Source organism: Lathyrus oleraceus, chromosome 5 (genome assembly GCF_024323335.1).
Source record: "Lathyrus oleraceus cultivar Zhongwan6 chromosome 5, CAAS_Psat_ZW6_1.0, whole genome shotgun sequence".
NCBI lineage: Eukaryota > Viridiplantae > Streptophyta > Magnoliopsida > Fabales > Fabaceae > Lathyrus > Lathyrus oleraceus.
This window is the reverse complement of record NC_066583.1, coordinates 25,072,764-25,094,849: the sequence shown is the minus strand read 5'-3', so window position 1 is coordinate 25,094,849 and position 22,086 is coordinate 25,072,764. Positions and strand designations below refer to the sequence as shown.

The window sequence follows — 22,086 nt, the reverse complement described above, 5'->3', positions numbered from 1 at the left end:
TTAACAAACATGGACTAAGCCACAAAATCATTTGAATGGGTGAAGTTATTTGGATTATTTACAAAAAGGTCAAAGTATGGTTAAAGTCAATTCAAAATGAAGTATTTACAAAATGAAGTTTGGAAAAATCATGGACTTAAGGTCCAAGTTTCTAATTTGGAAAGAGTGAGAATGTTTGCACAACACTTATTTCAGAGTTTTAAAACATGTGTGAAAAGGTAGGACACAATGGGATGAATGGATAATGGTGGAATGTAAAACTTCTTAGAAGGGTCCACCTCTTGAAATCATATAGAAGATGATTCAAGTGGGTCCTTAGGAATAGGCTACAGATGAGCAATAATATGGTAACAGACGAAAGTAAATAAAAGCGGATACTGGAGGCCACTCAATGGTCTTATACCTGTCTCCTAAAACAAGTAAGGATATCAGAAGCCACTCTATGGACTTACACTAATCTCCATCAAAATAAAACAAAAAACAAAACAGGGAAATCAACTGCCAATCCATCTGGACTTATGTTAACCTCCACAGTATGATCCTAGGAATACAAATGCCACATCACAGGGACTTACAATGAATCCTCACATACACAAGTAAATGCACTAGGCAATGGGTATGAGTGACCAATGAGGTCTTACACTCTACCCCTTCCATGTCATGGGAACAGATGCCACCTTACAGGGACTTATAACTGGTTCCTCAATGGGTAAGCAAACAATGTCACAAGGACAAATGACATGAACATGCACTAATGGCAATCAAAGGTAAAATGCACAATGGCAATCAATGATAGTAAATGCACCATGGCAATCAAGTAATCATGTATAAATGAATCAAGTAATCAATCACATAAATTCAAGTAGCACACGCTATAACCATTCATGAGGCTCAAGCAAAAGGGTTTGACTATGAAAGTCCACTGTAAGAGGTAAGTGTCGCTCTTAACCTGGCCATTGAGGGGCTCAGGTGAAGCAGATGAAAGGATATGAGGGGTATGCCTCATTGCTTCTATCTCAAGTTAGAGAGAGCATGTAAATACAAGAATGTGGGGGAGTTCAGAAAGATGGAACTCTTTCCCCAATTAGACTCGATAGATCTTGGGTTTGGATCTCAATGCTACAACCATGTAATGGGAGCAATGAGAAGACTCACTGAATAGTGGGAGATAGGCTACTTATCTCTACCTTCCACCAATTGCCTCGAATGAGGACTTTTCCTGCTTGGGACAAATATAAACATACACAATCAATGCCTCTTAAGGAGGACTTCAGACAATTTGCCCGGTCAAATAACAGACCGGGTCTCCAGACTACATGAAGAAGAAGGTTTTATACCTCAATGCAAGTTGCTATTTAAGCAAAGCAAAGCAAGTTCTTAAGAGAACTGAGCAACTAAAGGGTACCTGGAAACAATCCAATAAAATCAGCATCCCATTCATAAACAGATAACAACATAAGAATCAATTAACAAAGTACAATTATACAATTAATGATGTGCATAGCACAAGGCTCACATGAACCAAAATCCTACAAAACAAGTTGGTTAGTTTATAAGTCAAGTAACACAATCCAAAATGTGGAGCAAATTCCTTAATCATTAACTCCTTAACCTGAAAAGGCACAATCACACTCAAATGTAAGTAACATGACCACTAGGACTAGCCTAGGGTCAAAAAGATGGAAAAATCTTAAAACAGCAGCCAATTCATGATCAAATTCAAGTAATATCAATAACAAAGGGATCCCAATTGGTCCCATATCCAAACTATGTACACCTTTTAATTTATGCAACATGGAAGGCAAAAGGTGCAATATGGAGTCTCATACAAACAACCAGCAAGATCATATCCAAATAAATGCCAAAATAGCACCAAAAAAATCCACAAAAATTACATTCTAACCAGAAGACATTCAGCAAGTTGCATATTAAATTTCAAGTCATTTGGCCTAATAGATCAATAGGAATTAATTAAACATGGTACAGCATGCAAAAACTACATCAAATGAAGTCAAAAATTATACACCAACTTCCATCTAATGGTAAACAACAATGGTACATGGTAAATTAGTAGGACCAAAGCTAAAAGCTACATTAACATGTTAGGAATCATGCTATCAATTTTCAAGGTCATTAGATTAGTTATGAGGAAATGGCAACATAAATGCTAAAGGTTACACCAATGGAACTCTAACATGCTAGGCAGCAAGAAAAAATATGAATCAAATTGAAAATTGATTGTAAAAATCCACAAAAATTATCAGTGATAGCTAACATGTTACACAAGCTTCATGCAAAAAATTAGGGCCATTGGCCAATGGGAAGCATGGTAATCAATTTGATGAATTCAGCATATCAAACTATGTCACATATATACATGTCCAACTTCCATAATTCATATATAATAGACCATAGGCTAAAAAATTCCCAAACCTATGTCAAAAAATCCAGAAGGATGTCTAGAATCATCATTTAAATTTTCAATTAACTTGGACATGGTATGTGATCTCTATAATTAAATTGGCAACATGTGTGGAAATATGTACACATTAGAATCTCTAGGTCCATTAACATTTTTTTCCAAGCAACATTTTTGTTTTTTTTTTATTCTGTAAAAAAGTAGAAAAAAAAGAAGAATAACAAAAAAAATCCTTGAAATTTTTTTGGGATTATAATTTTGGATTATATGAATTTTTAAAGTATTTAAAATAATTATTGAATAATTGATTTGAATTTATTTAGGATTTATTAAGTTAATTATGGAGCTAACGGCAGAAGAGTAATTAATAAAGCCAATGCCTAAAACACAGTCGTTCAACTAAACGACGTGGCTGCATTTGATTGGCTCCGGCGGTCACAAACACGGAAATGGAATGGCAAGCGGATGAAACAGGGTCTACGTGCATTATTTCCAGAAAGTCTCTTCTTCTTCGCGCGGCCTAAGGTGTTCTTCGCCGGCGAATTCGGTTTTGGCCAAACGGCGACGAGAATCCACAATCCATACTTCGTTAGACTCGGCATTACATCAGGATTACGATTATGCGTGCGAAATTGTCCGGAGATTCAAGGAAGAAGCGAATCGCGCGAGAGAAGAAATGGTGACGAATCTTTAAACGAGAATAACTCAGGCAAAACTCAATGAAATCACAATCTACCAGTTTCTACATAATCTACAAACAGCATTCTACAATATCCCTAACGAAATTTTTGAAACGGTGGTGATCGAATCTTTCACCTTCTTGAGTGCAGTGATAGCTTCGGCGATTTGCAGGGGCTCCAATGGCGAAACAGATGTAGCCAATCGTCGTGGAAGGTGATAGGTGAAAAGAATCCAGCTCAAGAACGCTTGCATCATCAGATTTCCTTAACTGCCATGGATGAGCATCTTCACGACAGTCGCGAGATTGCCGGATTTTCCAATCAATTCCTGCAAACAGAAACTATACAGCACCTGTAGATGATGAATTCACCATGGAATTGTACAAAGATTAGTAGAAAAATGCTCAATTGATGAGAAAGTGCTATCAAAATTTTTTGGTAAAATGGGAGAAGAATGAGAGAATGGCTTGGGATTTTCTGTTATGCTGTGGAAAAATGATTAACCAACCTGCAAAATTCTGTTAGATTTTGTTTATATATCCAAGCACTAATCCAACTATAATTGTATTTAAGAGAAATGAGATTAGTGAAAATTGGTTTATGTGCATTTGGCCCTTTCACATTATGCAGGTTAATTCTTATTTATGTAGTGAATTGGTCATTGAAATGCAGAATTTTGTTTTCAATTATAATGCAGAATTTTAATTTAATGCAGAATTTTAATTGTATTTGATGCAGAATTTTGTTTTCAATTATAATGCAGAATTTTTATTCAATTGTGATGCAGAATTTTTATGTGGAATTTTTATAATGCAGAATTTTTATTCAATTGTGATGCAGAATTTTGTTATGTTTATGGAATGATTAGGCTTTTATATGATATCACAATCCATGCTTAATCAAAGTATTAACCAAATTGGCAAGATTAGCAAAATGTGCAATTTCCACTCAAATGGCCAAAACACCCTTCCTTCAAAACAGTCCCAATAGCAGCCTAATTTTGGTTCCAACATGTCCACAATACCACTTGTAATGTGTAGAAACAATTCCCACTTCAATTGGATGCCTATTCTTGAATTTCACTATTTGATGGAAAAAAGTCCAATTTTGCACTTTCATTCTTCAAGCCAAAACTCAAATTGTGAGGCCTAGCCATGAAATGAATATTCAAACAAATTTCAAATGCCATTTGTGAGGTGTTGCAAAAATCCCCACTCAAAAATTCCAATTATTTCACGAGTTGGACGATTTTGCCCCTGGTTCAATTAACAGTCCAGTTGAAATTTGACCTTTTGCATTGAGCAATTTTGGAAAAATCCAATTATGCACCATGAAAGTACATATCAAATGGAGTTTGTGCATATAAAGAACTTGCAATTTGGATAAACCATGTGGAAGTTATGCCCTCCCGATTACGGGACTTTTCTGAAATTCACGGAGCCATATCTTGCAAACCGTACATTGGATTTTCAAGTTCTTGGACTTTTTGGAAAGGTGAGAACAAGATCTACATCTGTCATGTTGAACAATTTTTCATTTGAAGCTTCCTTGGACTTCTGTTTTTGAGGTCAAAAACTTTCCATTTTGGGCAGCTGAAAATACAGGTCCACTTGCCATTTTGGGAAACTGTCTGTCTGACTTCAATTCCTTCAACCTTGGTCTTTGAAATGCCAAATGAAGTTTATATGGACATGAATGAGACATTTTCAACCATTTTCAGTCATCAAATTCCTGATTAAATTTACAGTTGACCACAGTTGACTTTTGTTGACTTTTGTTTGACTGGGCCAAGTTCTGATGAATTTCAGGCCTCTTTCAGATGAGATCTTGATTCCAAATGATATCACAAGTTATATGAACTCTTTTTGAATGATCATGGTGTCCAAATTCTTCAAGAATGGTCACCATGTATTGCTCAAGGCCTGATTTAACTGCTTGACTGATGATTGCTTCAGCTGCAAGCAACATGGTTAGACGACAATATTTTTGTACTTTTGGTTAGTAAACATATGAAAAGCAATGATATACAAGTGCAATACATGCTTGGTGATCAAGAACCACACTCACAAGGTATCCCACCCATTAGGAGGACAGCTAGGGTATGCAATGATCCTTGAGGCCGTGATATGCTATGATATGGGCCATGAGGGATCTTAGGGCCAAAATTGGGGTCTTACAGATGCCCCTATTTAAGGTCATTCTATCCGGAGAAGTGAAGTTTAGAAATCTTCATCTCGACGCGGTAGAATGGGCTTAAATAATAGTAATGAGACGAATTTTGGTCCCTAAGAGACCTCATGATGCAGATGTATGCATGCAAAAGCAAATTCTGTGGGGAATATATTGTTCACACAGAAGAAAAGACGATCCGTCGGAGTAATACACTCACCAGGAACAGAGATTCTAGTAAGACTCTTATTGGACTCTTACTAGGGGATAATAAGGAAAAAGAATGCGTGAGCAGGACACGACTTTGATTAGTGAAAACAAAACTGACACAGCGTGACCTAAGGCACGACTCCGAGTGGGGATAACAGACATCGGACTGGAGAGCTTGCTGGGGAAGCAAAGGACTCACACCGGGGAATAAAGAATTCCAGAGGAAAATAAATCCATTGGAAAGACATAAGCTGACTCAAATTATCCATCAAGGATACTTCGGATAAAAATCCGGACTCGGACCAGGAAAAGATTCACATAGAACCTCCCTGCCGGGAAATGCATATACTGGGGAATAAACACCCATATAGCAAAGGGTAAAAATCACCAAAGGAAACTCCACAGGGGAATGTCTAACAAAGAGACTCTCCTGGGAAAAGCAACAGGAATGAGGTGTTACTGGTATAAGGGTAACAAACTCAGGAAGAATGAATATCTAAGACCGGTGTAAGGGTGAGAGATATCAATCAACCAACATCTGAGAAAGACCAACCAAGGGTACAATACTCAGGAAAATCTGACTCCACAAGGGACCAAGGTCATAATAGGGAGTAGAAAGGAAGGAACACCAGGGATACCGAGGTATATAATAGGTGACCGACCGAAAACGTGAATTGGTATATATGCCAAGACACTCATCATCCGAAAGGAGGGCTTGAAAAAGCAAAATCGACTTACAGGATGGACATCCGAATCCACAATGGGAAAACGAATCTTACTCAACTGGGGACACAAACCCAAAGAGCGCATGGGATATAATATCCATTACCGGCAGACCGTGGATAAGAATACTCGCATGAGATATATTATCTATTACCGTCAGAACGTAGATAATAAACTCGCATGGTAAGAAACACCAGAGATACCGGAGCATATAATAGGTGATCTACCGAAAACGTGAATTGGTATATATGCCAAAACACACATCCGAAACACAAACAGGTTAAGGATGAATATTTGATTCTACAAAGAATACGAATCTTGCTCAGTTGGGGAAAATCAACAAAGGATTCCAACTAAAGAGCGCATGAGACATATTATTCATTACCGGCAGACCGTGAATAATATACTCGAAAGGAAAAGACACCAGAGATACCGAAGTATATAATAGGTGACTAACCAAAAAGAGGGACAATCGATACCAAGCATCCGGGTAAACGAAAGACAGCTCAAGGAGGACAAATTGCAAGCATCCGGCAATTATCCAACAACAAGAATATTCGACTCCGCGAAGGGAAATAACGAATCTTACTCGACCAGGGAAACACAAAAGGCTTCAACTGAAGAGTGCATGAGATATATTATCCATTACCGTCAGAACGTGGATAGTATACTCGCATGGAAGATTATCCACAACCGGTATAAGGGTTAATAAAGGATAAATCGACCGAAAAGAAAGGCATCGGGATACCAAACAGGCATATAATGATGACCAATCAAAGGGTGTAACAACATTACCAACAAAAAGGGTAAATGAAAGACTCATTGGGGATAAATTGCAAGCATCCGGCAATTATCCACACAAGTTGGGAATACATTGATAAACAATCAACGATCTGGGGAACAAATCACTAGCAAACGGTGAAAAGACCCACTGGCGACTTCAAAATGATAACATTGCTAGCATCCGGCAATTATCCACATGTATCATAAGATACAACTCCGCTGGAGCGACAAAATCACAGCGACATAGGATTTATAGCTACCGAATACGGGGTAGAAGACCACAAACTCCACTGGGGATATAAATCACCACAGGGAACAAAACTCTGTTTGGGATAAAACCACATCAACAGGAAATCCACCAACAACCAGATCGAACCACAAAGGTTACCACTGCTAGGGGAAAAGAGATAGGACTTACGACTACCGGTATAAGGGCAGTGACCAAACTCTGGTGGGAATAACCACAAATTAGGGTTTACATCTACCGAATACGGGGTAGAAAACCAAAAACTCTGCGTGGGGATAGAATAAATCACGAATCCGCACGAGAAACCCAAAATGAGGTTTATAACAGACCGCAAACTCTGTTGGAGAGTAGGGAATTAGGATTTACGACTACCGACTACCAGGTAGAAAACCAACAACTCTGGCTGGGGACTAGAAGGTGTATAACCACAAGTTCCGTCAAGAAAGCCAGGAAAAATAGGACTTACAACTACCGGTATGAGGGTAGAGGCCAAAATCGACTCTTGCGGAGGAATAAAAGGTATATAACCACAAATTCCGCCAAGAGGAAAGGAACAATAGGACTTACAACTACCGGTATAAGGGTAGGGGCCCGAAAACTCCGCTGGGGATGAAAATCACCACAGGGAAGCACCAGAAACAGACGACAAACGTCAATTCGGGAAAGATCCGAAAAGACAGACTGAATCAAGACACGTCCTAATGAGGATATAACTCAAATAGGAACCTCCCTCCCAATATATGTGTTGGGAGGAAACGGAAGAAACCGTCATCCACGAGGGTATATCTCAGTGGGGAACTGCAGAAGGACAGACAGACATTTTCTGCTTATGGGGCTGACTCTACATGGAGAGATTTAACACCCGACATCTGCTTAGGAGGATCTATAAAGATCTATATCACCATAGCAGGGAATAACAAACAAAGGGTATATGGCAAAAATGCAACATGAATATCTGAATGTTTATGAGTATGCATGAATATGCGTGATTTATGTTTGATGAATGCTGACAAAACAGACATTTCTAACACAACAGGTCCAGGAATCAAACGTCCGGTATTATACTTCCAGGGGAAAACCAACTGGAAAGCCAATTCTGCTGGAGATCTACATGCTATAAAGCAAAGATCTGCGGGTACTGCTGGGAAGCAGAAGCAAAAGAATCAGAAATCTGGAGAATACCAATTCTGAGCAATGGATCAGCGATCGTCCCAACTAGGGCACAGAAAGTCACAACAGGCAAAGAGCCACAAAGACAAATCTGTTGGGGAACAAGAGAATCTCAAAGTCCTGCAGGGGACCCTAGCAAACACTGCTATGGAAACGGATCCAACATAACTCCATTGGGGAACAACCCACTGAGGGAGCAAAGGTCACCCGGATAGAGTTTGGCTGCACAAGCAACTCTACTGGGGATATCATCAACTACTCTCTTGGGGAACAACCCACTGAGGAAGGAAAGCACCAAACAAGTAGATTCTACACCAAACCACTCTACTCGGGGCGAACACATATCTGATGGATCACATCAGCAGATTATGCAACAAAATCCGCTCTACTGAGGATCGAAGAGTAATCAGGAAATCAATACAATCTCTGGATGACGGAGCCATCGACCGACCATACCGGGGATTGAAGGAGGTTCAACAGGCAATACTGCCGCAACAACTGCTCTGCAGACAAATGCTGGAGAAAGCTGGATGAAAATACTGGGATATCAACCCGATTAACCATGGAGTAGGAAAATAAATCCTGCTCTGCTGAGAATATCAACCATTCTGATAGAGAGAAAGTAAACACTCCACTGACGACTTTGCCGGGGAAAAGGTAAAGTACCGGGTATCAAACCACTGACTTACCGAGTCTTCCAAAAGGAAAGCAACCGTGCTGAGAAAACAGACAAATCCGCTGGCAACTGCGCTGGGGAGAGTGACAACAACTCTGCTCGCGACTGCAATGAGGATATCAATAACTGTTCTACTCGCCAAGGAGACAAATAAAGTCTGGGATAGCGACCCACTAGAGAAAGTGACGAGGCACCAAGGTGGCAAACCATCAACTACCGAATCTTCCACAAGGAAAGCATCCATGCTGGGGAAAACCGCTGCTGGAGAAAACTGAGTCTTCAACAATACTCTGCTTGGGGGACAACCCCACCAACAACTCGACTTGCAATTATGCTGGCAACCCACTTGGGGAGAAATACGGGATACGGGGATATCAACCCACTAACCACAAATTTTCTGAACAACTGAGTAATCAAGCCGGGGAGAGACTACTGCTGGAGAACAGACTGAGTCTTCAATACACCATTCTGCTTCGGGGAGTCAAAATCCACAGAAGCTCTGCTTAGGGAACAACCCCAACAACCAAATCTCTGCTTAGGGAACAACCCCAACAATCAAATCTGGAGAAGAAGGATACAAACCAAACCAGGAGTATGAACAAATGTCTTACCTGTAGGAAACCATGCCACCCTTGGGAGAGCACTGAGAAATTCTTCGAGTATCCTTTTATCATTGCGAATGTTCACTTTGTTTAAAACAATAATTTTGAAAAATTTTGTTTTTAAAACAATGATATTTTTATCAATTAAAACATGCAAAACATTTGTTGAATTGAAACAAATAAGAGTGCAAATAATTGGATAAAAGCTCAAATTTATTTGATGGAATGGTAGTCTGCAAATGGCAAGACTCCATAGATCTGTACAAATTTGAAATCAGTGATATATATTGGAAGAGGGCTACATTGAACATAATGATCCTTTCTCTACCAATTTGAATCTCGATGTATTCAAAGCTTCAGTTGACGACGAATCGAGAATCTTCTGACGAAAAGACGGCTGGTGAACAGAAAGTCTTGTCAGGATGCAGTTACTGCCTGATCCCTAATTTTTGCCTAGATTGCCCCAGGGTGAGGTACTCAATCTAGCGGGATGCAAATATGCTTTTTTATCAAGTCTCTAATTTTTGCCTGGATTACCCTTGCGGGTTCTCCACCGAGACGCTCATTTTTGCCTAAGCCGCCCTTTCGGGTTTTCAACTTAGCGAACTATTCTGTTTTTCATTTGCATATACTTTTTTTCTAGGCAAAGTATCTCTTAACTGCATCTGAATTCACAGGACGAGTGAAATCCTCCCCATCCATTGTTGTAAGCATCAAAGCTCCGCCTGAAAAGGCTCTCTTAACAACATATGGACCCTCGTAGTTTGGAGTCCACTTGCCCCTGGAATCGGGCGCGAAAGACAAAACTTTTTTGAGCACGAGGTCACCTTCTCTGAACACGCGAGGCTTGACCTTCTCATCGAATGCTTTCTTCATTCTCTGCTGATATAACTGACCATGACACATGGCAGTTAATCGCTTCTCTTCAATCAAATTCAGTTGGTCATAACGACTCTGAGTTCATTCAGCATTAGTCAACTAGGGACTTTGAGGGTATCAGGCTTCTTTTATTCTTTTTTCTATTTGAAAAATTTTTCCTGATTTTTGCTTTTACTTTGATTTTTCACCCTCTTCTCTTTTTTTTGTTTTTTTTTATTTTTATTTTTTTTTTTACATTACATTTGTAATGCCCCGGTTTGACTGTTGCTGGGTTCTTGAGACGCAGCTGAATGATCTGCTTTTCATTGCTCAAGTGTTCGGGTAATCTCATCAGGAATCCCCTTTAACATCATCTTCCTCTGCTTCAATATACAAGGAATTCAAGATTGGGAGATGGCGTTGGATCATTATGTTCAATGGGTTTAGAAATCCCTGCATAATGATTCTGGATAATGAAAAGCTTTTAGCATTTAAACAAGCAAATCATTTATGCAGATGAAAAAGCTGTTTTCTTGTTTTTCAGGTTTTTTGTGATCACTGATTTCATGCAAAGCAAAAAGTGAAAACAAATGGAAAAAACAAATGTTTAACAATGCATTAATTGAATGAAAACATCATTGTATATATGAGCCAAACATGTCATCACTTCTCCTTTTGGCATGGGAGAAGGGTTTCAAACAAAGTGAGCATATTTACTCTGATCTATGGATAACTGTCGGAACATCCACAGCGACCCAATTGTGGCAGACACCACCAGGCATAACAAAATTGCTCATATCCTCTGCATCTTCTTCAATGATAACAGTGGCTTCCTCAGATTGATCATCAAACGCCCCAGAACAGTAGCCAATGCCAGCCCGGGATTTAATCCATCAAAAGCACTCGGTCGGGAATATTCCTCCTCTGAGTTCACAATTCTCTTGTTCAAACTGATCCATCAATCTCGAAGAATCGGCTCTGGTGTAGTACCGGCGATGTGCGTCTTCAAAATAAATGAAGATCGCAGGGTCAGACCACAGGATGGGAGACCGGAACAAAACACCCGTTTATGCAAATGATGCATGAAGTGTTTATGCATATGCTTGTTTTTTATTTCAAAGGAACTCGAAGGTTTTATTTGCAAACTTTGAAATATTTAAGCATTTTGATCGTATGTGAGAATATCTCATCAGATACATCAGGTGAAAAAATTTTCCCGGTTTTTTCATGTTTTGAAATTTTTTGCAAATAAACTCCTTTGAGTTCCTTGAAAATTTTCTTTTTTCTGATGATATGGATGCAGATGAATGCATGAATGCGTGAATGCAACAATCACACTCAAGGATCAAGCAAAGCACACCAACAAAGGTCGTGGGAAAGCTCATTGTATCCCTAATATCAATCATCCATTTTGGTGGATTTAGGTTTTCACCTTATCGACACCCAAGTTCCATTGATATTAACGGTACATGAACCAGCTCAATCATCCTTAATATCAACCAGCCGCTTTGGTGGATTTTAGGTTTTACACCTGATCCGGGATCCATTGATATTAACGATGTTTGAACGACTCAACCACGAATCACGGGTTTGCTGAGAGTCACGAGCATGGAGTCTCGGTTAAGAACCACCCAAAGGGAGTGTACTAGGGTTTAAACCTGCCAGACATGTTCTATCAGAGGTTCCCATAATCATCGTTCCATCTTTCGAATATTATCGGAGGAACGAATACTCGTATTCCAAAAATATTCTCAAGAGAAACTCTTATGAGTGTAGTATCGCGTGACAATCGCATCAGAACTTACATCTGAACGACCTCCGCACTACGTCCTAAAAATAGGCCAAGATGGGTTTAGTAAACTGGTCCTTGGCTTCTAAGGCACATGATTGAAAGAATAATGCCTAACCACAAATAACTTGTGTGACATTATTAATCCAACATGACCTCCACCAAGTGAATGGGCTCGCGAGTCAACTGGCTAAGGACTACTCCACACCAGTCGACAAGACTATGCCATTCTCCTATCCTAGAGTGCACTCGAGTTCGGGTATAGAACTCATCTCACGGAGATCACCAAAGCAAATAGCAATTGTATATCAAGCAATTCAAACATTACAATCAATACAGTTATCCCAAATTGTACAAAAATATGTCAAATAACAAATAATAATATATCACACAACAATGGTGAAAAGTAGGCAATACCACCAAGGACATGTATCCCCAGCAGAGTCGCCACTTTTCTGTAGCGGTGTATTCGTTACTATATGATCTATTGGTTAAATCATAAGCAAAGTATACAATGAATATAGAGTCGCCACCGCACTTTTATTTATCCTAAGGACTGGCTAAAAAGCGAACAAAAGCCTAAGAAGTTTTACTCGTAGAAAACTAATGAAAAAGATCAGAGATCGGGGTAAGGGGTAAATTACGCAAAGGGAAGGTGTTAGGCACCCAATGCGTCCTAGGTACTCCTAGGGAGCCCTTTTCACACTTTGTTGTTTGAAAATATTTATTTGTTATTGACATAAGTGATGTGCAAACATGATTGGGATGATGAGAAAAGAATGTACATGTTAATTATTTTTGTGTTCGAACGGATGAACCCGTTGCCTACGTACCTTCCATCAAAGGTAAGGATCAAAACGCCGTAGTTCGGCTAAAAGATTTCCAAAAGTTAGTGGATTCAATTTTAAACACAAGCCCTAAGGTCTTACGTTACCCATGGGAGAAAACTCAACCTTATATAACAACTAGTCCACCATGTGAGAAAAGCTTCAACTTGCCAGGGAGGGGTTAACCCTATAATAGGCAAGGAAGACTTACAATTCATCTACTAAGGACAAATAGGTGAGATTAATATCAACCAACTAGGGTAAATCAAACCTATAGCTAATGTATGAAAACTTAACAAACATGGACTAAGCCACAAAATCATTTGAATGGGTGAAGTTATTTGGATTATTTACAAAAAGGTCAAAGTATGGTTAAAGTCAATTCAAAATGAAGTATTTACAAAATGAAGTTTGGAAAAATCATGGACTTAAGGTCCAAGTTTCTAATTTGGAAAGAGTGAGAATGTTTGCACAACACTTATTTCAGAGTTTTAAAACATGTGTGAAAAGGTAGGACACAATGGGATGAATGGATAATGGTGGAATGTAAAACTTCTTAGAAGGGTCCACCTCTTGAAATCATATAGAAGATGATTCAAGTGGGTCCTTAGGAATAGGCTACAGATGAGCAATAATATGGTAACAGACGAAAGTAAATAAAAGCGGATACTGGAGGCCACTCAATGGTCTTATACCTGTCTCCTAAAACAAGTAAGGATATCAGAAGCCACTCTATGGACTTACACTAATCTCCATCAAAATAAAACAAAAAACAAAACAGGGAAATCAACTGCCAATCCATCTGGACTTATGTTAACCTCCACAGTATGATCCTAGGAATACAAATGCCACATCACAGGGACTTACAATGAATCCTCACATACACAAGTAAATGCACTAGGCAATGGGTATGAGTGACCAATGAGGTCTTACACTCTACCCCTTCCATGTCATGGGAACAGATGCCACCTTACAGGGACTTATAACTGGTTCCTCAATGGGTAAGCAAACAATGTCACAAGGACAAATGACATGAACATGCACTAATGGCAATCAAAGGTAAAATGCACAATGGCAATCAATGATAGTAAATGCACCATGGCAATCAAGTAATCATGTATAAATGAATCAAGTAATCAATCACATAAATTCAAGTAGCACACGCTATAACCATTCATGAGGCTCAAGCAAAAGGGTTTGACTATGAAAGTCCACTGTAAGAGGTAAGTGTCGCTCTTAACCTGGCCATTGAGGGGCTCAGGTGAAGCAGATGAAAGGATATGAGGGGTATGCCTCATTGCTTCTATCTCAAGTTAGAGAGAGCATGTAAATACAAGAATGTGGGGGAGTTCAGAAAGATGGAACTCTTTCCCCAATTAGACTCGATAGATCTTGGGTTTGGATCTCAATGCTACAACCATGTAATGGGAGCAATGAGAAGACTCACTGAATAGTGGGAGATAGGCTACTTATCTCTACCTTCCACCAATTGCCTCGAATGAGGACTTTTCCTGCTTGGGACAAATATAAACATACACAATCAATGCCTCTTAAGGAGGACTTCAGACAATTTGCCCGGTCAAATAACAGACCGGGTCTCCAGACTACATGAAGAAGAAGGTTTTATACCTCAATGCAAGTTGCTATTTAAGCAAAGCAAAGCAAGTTCTTAAGAGAACTGAGCAACTAAAGGGTACCTGGAAACAATCCAATAAAATCAGCATCCCATTCATAAACAGATAACAACATAAGAATCAATTAACAAAGTACAATTATACAATTAATGATGTGCATAGCACAAGGCTCACATGAACCAAAATCCTACAAAACAAGTTGGTTAGTTTATAAGTCAAGTAACACAATCCAAAATGTGGAGCAAATTCCTTAATCATTAACTCCTTAACCTGAAAAGGCACAATCACACTCAAATGTAAGTAACATGACCACTAGGACTAGCCTAGGGTCAAAAAGATGGAAAAATCTTAAAACAGCAGCCAATTCATGATCAAATTCAAGTAATATCAATAACAAAGGGATCCCAATTGGTCCCATATCCAAACTATGTACACCTTTTAATTTATGCAACATGGAAGGCAAAAGGTGCAATATGGAGTCTCATACAAACAACCAGCAAGATCATATCCAAATAAATGCCAAAATAGCACCAAAAAAATCCACAAAAATTACATTCTAACCAGAAGACATTCAGCAAGTTGCATATTAAATTTCAAGTCATTTGGCCTAATAGATCAATAGGAATTAATTAAACATGGTACAGCATGCAAAAACTACATCAAATGAAGTCAAAAATTATACACCAACTTCCATCTAATGGTAAACAACAATGGTACATGGTAAATTAGTAGGACCAAAGCTAAAAGCTACATTAACATGTTAGGAATCATGCTATCAATTTTCAAGGTCATTAGATTAGTTATGAGGAAATGGCAACATAAATGCTAAAGGTTACACCAATGGAACTCTAACATGCTAGGCAGCAAGAAAAAATATGAATCAAATTGAAAATTGATTGTAAAAATCCACAAAAATTATCAGTGATAGCTAACATGTTACACAAGCTTCATGCAAAAAATTAGGGCCATTGGCCAATGGGAAGCATGGTAATCAATTTGATGAATTCAGCATATCAAACTATGTCACATATATACATGTCCAACTTCCATAATTCATATATAATAGACCATAGGCTAAAAAATTCCCAAACCTATGTCAAAAAATCCAGAAGGATGTCTAGAATCATCATTTAAATTTTCAATTAACTTGGACATGGTATGTGATCTCTATAATTAAATTGGCAACATGTGTGGAAATATGTACACATTAGAATCTCTAGGTCCATTAACATTTTTTTCCAAGCAACATTTTGTTTTTTTTTTATTCTGTAAAAAAGTAGAAAAAAAGAAGAATAACAAAAAAAATCCTTGAAATTTTTTTGGGATTATAATTTTGGATTATATGAATTTTTAAAGTATTTAAAATAATTATTGAATAATTGATTTGAATTTATTTAGGATTTATTAAGTTAATTATGGAGCTAACGGCAGAAGAGTAATTAATAAAGCCAATGCCTAAAACACAGTCGTTCAACTAAACGACGTGGCTGCATTTGATTGGCTCCGGCGGTCACAAACACGGAAATGGAATGGCAAGCGGATGAAACAGGGTCTACGTGCATTATTTCCAGAAAGTCTCTTCTTCTTCGCGCGGCCTAAGGTGTTCTTCGCCGGCGAATTCGGTTTTGGCCAAACGGCGACGAGAATCCACAATCCATACTTCGTTAGACTCGGCATTACATCAGGATTACGATTATGCGTGCGAAATTGTCCGGAGATTCAAGGAAGAAGCGAATCGCGCGAGAGAAGAAATGGTGACGAATCTTTAAACGAGAATAACTCAGGCAAAACTCAATGAAATCACAATCTACCAGTTTCTACATAATCTACAAACAGCATTCTACAATATCCCTAACGAAATTTTTGAAACGGTGGTGATCGAATCTTTCACCTTCTTGAGTGCAGTGATAGCTTCGGCGATTTGCAGGGGCTCCAATGGCGAAACAGATGTAGCCAATCGTCGTGGAAGGTGATAGGTGAAAAGAATCCAGCTCAAGAACGCTTGCATCATCAGATTTCCTTAACTGCCATGGATGAGCATCTTCACGACAGTCGCGAGATTGCCGGATTTTCCAATCAATTCCTGCAAACAGAAACTATACAGCACCTGTAGATGATGAATTCACCATGGAATTGTACAAAGATTAGTAGAAAAATGCTCAATTGATGAGAAAGTGCTATCAAAATTTTTTGGTAAAATGGGAGAAGAATGAGAGAATGGCTTGGGATTTTCTGTTATGCTGTGGAAAAATGATTAACCAACCTGCAAAATTCTGTTAGATTTTGTTTATATATCCAAGCACTAATCCAACTATAATTGTATTTAAGAGAAATGAGATTAGTGAAAATTGGTTTATGTGCATTTGGCCCTTTCACATTATGCAGGTTAATTCTTATTTATGTAGTGAATTGGTCATTGAAATGCAGAATTTTGTTTTCAATTATAATGCAGAATTTTAATTTAATGCAGAATTTTAATTGTATTTGATGCAGAATTTTGTTTTCAATTATAATGCAGAATTTTTATTCAATTGTGATGCAGAATTTTTATGTGGAATTTTTATAATGCAGAATTTTTATTCAATTGTGATGCAGAATTTTGTTATGTTTATGGAATGATTAGGCTTTTATATGATATCACAATCCATGCTTAATCAAAGTATTAACCAAATTGGCAAGATTAGCAAAATGTGCAATTTCCACTCAAATGGCCAAAACACCCTTCCTTCAAAACAGTCCCAATAGCAGCCTAATTTTGGTTCCAACATGTCCACAATACCACTTGTAATGTGTAGAAACAATTCCCACTTCAATTGGATGCCTATTCTTGAATTTCACTATTTGATGGAAAAAAGTCCAATTTTGCACTTTCATTCTTCAAGCCAAAACTCAAATTGTGAGGCCTAGCCATGAAATGAATATTCAAACAAATTTCAAATGCCATTTGTGAGGTGTTGCAAAAATCCCCACTCAAAAATTCCAATTATTTCACGAGTTGGACGATTTTGCCCCTGGCTCAATTAACAGTCCAGTTGAAATTTGACCTTTTGCATTGAGCAATTTTGGAAAAATCCAATTATGCACCATGAAAGTACATATCAAATGGAGTTTGTGCATATAAAGAACTTGCAATTTGGATAAACCATGTGGAAGTTATGCCCTCCCGATTACGGGACTTTTCTGAAATTCACGGAGCCATATCTTGCAAACCGTACATTGGATTTTCAAGTTCTTGGACTTTTTGGAAAGGTGAGAACAAGATCTACATCTGTCATGTTGAACAATTTTTCATTTGAAGCTTCCTTGGACTTCTGTTTTTGAGGTCAAAAACTTTCCATTTTGGGCAGCTGAAAATACAGGTCCACTTGCCATTTTGGGAAACTGTCTGTCTGACTTCAATTCCTTCAACCTTGGTCTTTGAAATGCCAAATGAAGTTTATATGGACATGAATGAGACATTTTCAACCATTTTCAGTCATCAAATTCCTGATTAAATTTACAGTTGACCACAGTTGACTTTTGTTGACTTTTGTTTGACTGGGCCAAGTTCTGATGAATTTCAGGCCTCTTTCAGATGAGATCTTGATTCCAAATGATATCACAAGTTATATGAACTCTTTTTGAATGATCATGGTGTCCAAATTCTTCAAGAATGGTCACCATGTATTGCTCAAGGCCTGATTTAACTGCTTGACTGATGATTGCTTCAGCTGCAAGCAACATGGTTAGACGACAATATTTTTGTACTTTTGGTTAGTAAACATATGAAAAGCAATGATATACAAGTGCAATACATGCTTGGTGATCAAGAACCACACTCACAAGGTATCCCACCCATTAGGAGGACAGCTAGGGTATGCAATGATCCTTGAGGCCGTGATATGCTATGATATGGGCCATGAGGGATCTTAGGGCCAAAATTGGGGTCTTACAGCAGCCAGAGCACTCTATTTACTGCGGCGTTCTCGTTCTTCCCTTTCTTTTGATTCACAGAGTGAAACACTGAGGTTGGCTATCTCAGCCTCAAGCGTCTCTCTTATCTCCTTCTTTTGTTTTGTGGCGAGCTTCCACCATTTCTCTTTCTCACGACAATCCCTCTCAGCCTTTTTCAGTTGGTTTTTGACGGTATTCAAGCAGCTGTCAGCCTGATCAAACCCATGCTTGACTCTTTTTCTCTTATATTCCTCCTTATCAATCCTTTCCACATTTGCTTGAAGTTGTGTTTTCTTCCGCCCAAGTTCCCACTTATAATTATCCCTTTCTTCAGTAATCCGGAGAAGGTTCAACCATAGCTCTTCATTCTCTTTTTCCAACCTTTGGATGACAACTTTGAGCTCTTTAGCTTCCTCCATAGTGACGTGAGTAGGTTCTGGAAGATTTTTATGCATTGAAGGCTCATAAGGGTATGCCAGTTTATCTTGAGAATCTCTAGCTTGGACCCAACTTGTATATGGCCCTCTAGCTATACAATTCTTATTTCCACACTCCCTTTTTCCTTCTCTACGAACTTTAGTCCAGGAACGACATATCCTCTTCACCAGATCAAAGTCCTTCACTCCTTCTCCCAGTAAGAAACCTTCTAACAACTTGTCTTCTGGTTTGTCATCCATAGGAAAACCAAGTTGCCGCATAGCAAGCTCAGGGTTGTAATTGATGCAACCTCGAGTTCCTATGAGTGGCACATTATGGAAGTTGCCACATTTGACGATTATGTCCACATCATCATAAACACGAGAGTACCAGGTGATGTTATTGGCAGTGAGAGACATGATTTTTTGAGACCACTTGAGGTTATCCTTGTTCTGAACAAAAGGCCTTTCACTTGGTAAGTGAGATAAGAACCATTTATACAGTAAAGGAGCGCAACACTGGATCATCCCCCCCTTCTTCTCATTTCTCCAATGGATAGAGTGATGAACATCTGCAAGCAAGGTGGGAATGGGATTCTTGAGCAAGAAAATGCGTATAGCAGACATGTCCACAAAATCATCAATGTTCGGGAACAAGACAATCCCATAGAGTATCAAAGCTAACACACCATTGAAAGCGACCCAATCTTCTTTACTTTTGAAATCTTAAGATTTTCCCACTAAGAACTTCAAAGTGAAGCCCAAAGTGTCTCCTTTTGGTCCAAGATTAGCTTTCACTTCCGCTTTATCTAGATGTATAGATGAACCTATTTGTTGATGTGTAGGAAATTCCCCTAGACCGGTGTAAGGGACTTCATCCTTGATACCAATGTATGCTATATGTGAGAACTCTTCTAGTGTTGGCGCCAATTGGAAATCTTGGAATGTGAAACACCGTAAGGGAGGATCATAGAATTGTGCCAAAGTAAAAATGGCCCAAGCATCCACCTCGGTGTTCATGATAGTCAACAGGTCACCATACTCAACACAAAAGTTATTCCTTCTGATTTTTTTCACATCTGAGATCAACCCCTTAATCAATCCTAGCTTTGGATTCCTGAACTTGAATGAATAAGTACTTTTCTGACTGCTACCCATGTCTTCTGAATGCCTGCAATCAACATAGTCTTTAGGTCCCTTGAAAATATGCACATGTCATATGTGTTATGATTATGAAATGTTTTATGTTTATGTATGTACAGTTGGGTAGGTGATCATTGGAACATTCTGATTAATTACTTCATGGAGGAAAGGTTCCAGGAATAGGAAAACCAAACACAGGTAGGCTCTAGGGTTTAAAAGGTTCCTAGAGTCATGGACCCAATTCAAGAATATTATTGTCATAACGACTAATCGTAAGACAATAATATCTTAAAAAGGATCTATTCTAGGTGAGGTCTTTGTATTAACCCAACGAGTCCTAAGTCTCATAGGTCAATACTACACAACCACCGACTCCACGGTTCTAGACACGGTTCCTAGAGTCATGGATCACACCTGACAATATTATCGTCAGAACGACTACTCGTAAGATAATAATATCCTCAAAGAATGATCTATTCTGAGTGAGGTTTTCGCATTAACCCAACGAGTCCTAAGTCTCATAGGTCAACACTACACAACCATCGGTCCTAAAAGCCATAGGTTCAGGGTTCTACAAAAGGTCCTCAGAATCATAGATCGAGGTTGAAAGTATCACCACCAAAATGACTAATTGTAAGACAGTAATACTTTCAAGGGATCTCATCTGAGTGGGGTTCTCGCATCAACCTAACGAGTCCGATGTCTCGCAGGTCAATACTACACAACCACCATCCTAACTTAAGTTTTTCTCATAGCTCGGGTATAAAGCTTTTCCTCACACAAATGCCAATAGTCAAGAAAGTTCCAATGATACCATATACCAATAACACAACAATTGGAAATACAGATAATAAAGGCATATATAGATAAAACAAATAAGAATTAAATAAACAAATAAAAGCAAAAACTCAAACACAAAACAAACTAAATTAGGGTTGACTCGCTTAGGAGAAGTTGGTGGTTTCCCCAGCAGAGTCACTAGCTGTCGCGGCGCGAAAAATACCCGAGCGTAAGGAACGCTCGAAATATAAACAAAACAGAGTCGCCACCGAACTTTATTTATTCCCAAAGAGTGAAAGGGAAAATATCGATAAAACCCACGAAAAAACAAAAAGAAATGGTCGTCGCAACCAAATAGGGTTCGGGAGTCGGTTATGCAAGGGGAAGGTATTAGCACCCCTCACATCCATCGTACTCGATGGGACCCATTAAATTAGTTTCGTGTTAGAGAGTTAGCGTGATATCATTTGCGATCTTCTACTTATCGGGTGAGGAAAGAGAAAGAAAGAAAGGAAAGACTTAGGGTTTTTAATATTAATGTGCCTGACAAGATTTCGCAATCCTGCTCCTACGTATCTCCAGGTGCTATGAAGAACTCAAGGCATGCGTAGTTCTACCAAAAGAGAACTACTAGATGGATTGCTTTTAAAGAGAGTGATGCTTGGATCATATTTGAGCGATTAAACTTTTACTTGCTGCTCACTCTTGGAGGCTGAAGTCTTTGTTTGTTTCGCATCAAAATAGATGTTGCATACTCTTTTCTGGAAAAAAAATCGGGGTCGCATGAGGGCGGAAAATAAGTTTGAGTTGATTTTAAGCGGAGACAGGCATCCAAGCAGGGAGCTCTACTGCAGTACTCGAATGCCCGAAAAGGAAGAGGCCTAAGCCCAATCACTCTCTTTTCATCCAAAAGTTTATTATGAAAATGTGTGGCAAATTAGGTCAAAATTCATTAATGGAAGACGATTAATCAGACATAGAGCTCTACAGCAGTGTCCAAATAATCGGGAAAGAGAAGGTCGATACC

At 38.7% G+C, this 22,086-nt stretch overlaps 1 protein-coding gene across 1 annotated transcript; it reads right to left on the bottom strand.

The window, feature by feature from the left end:
- Positions 1 to 18,734: 18,734 nt before the first annotated feature.
- On the bottom strand, positions 18,735 to 19,763 carry LOC127078520 (uncharacterized). Its single transcript, XM_051018968.1, has one exon. It carries the CDS (start codon positions 19,761 to 19,763, stop codon positions 18,735 to 18,737), a length of 1,029 nt encoding a protein of 342 aa, XP_050874925.1.
- Positions 19,764 to 22,086: the final 2,323 nt, after the last annotated feature.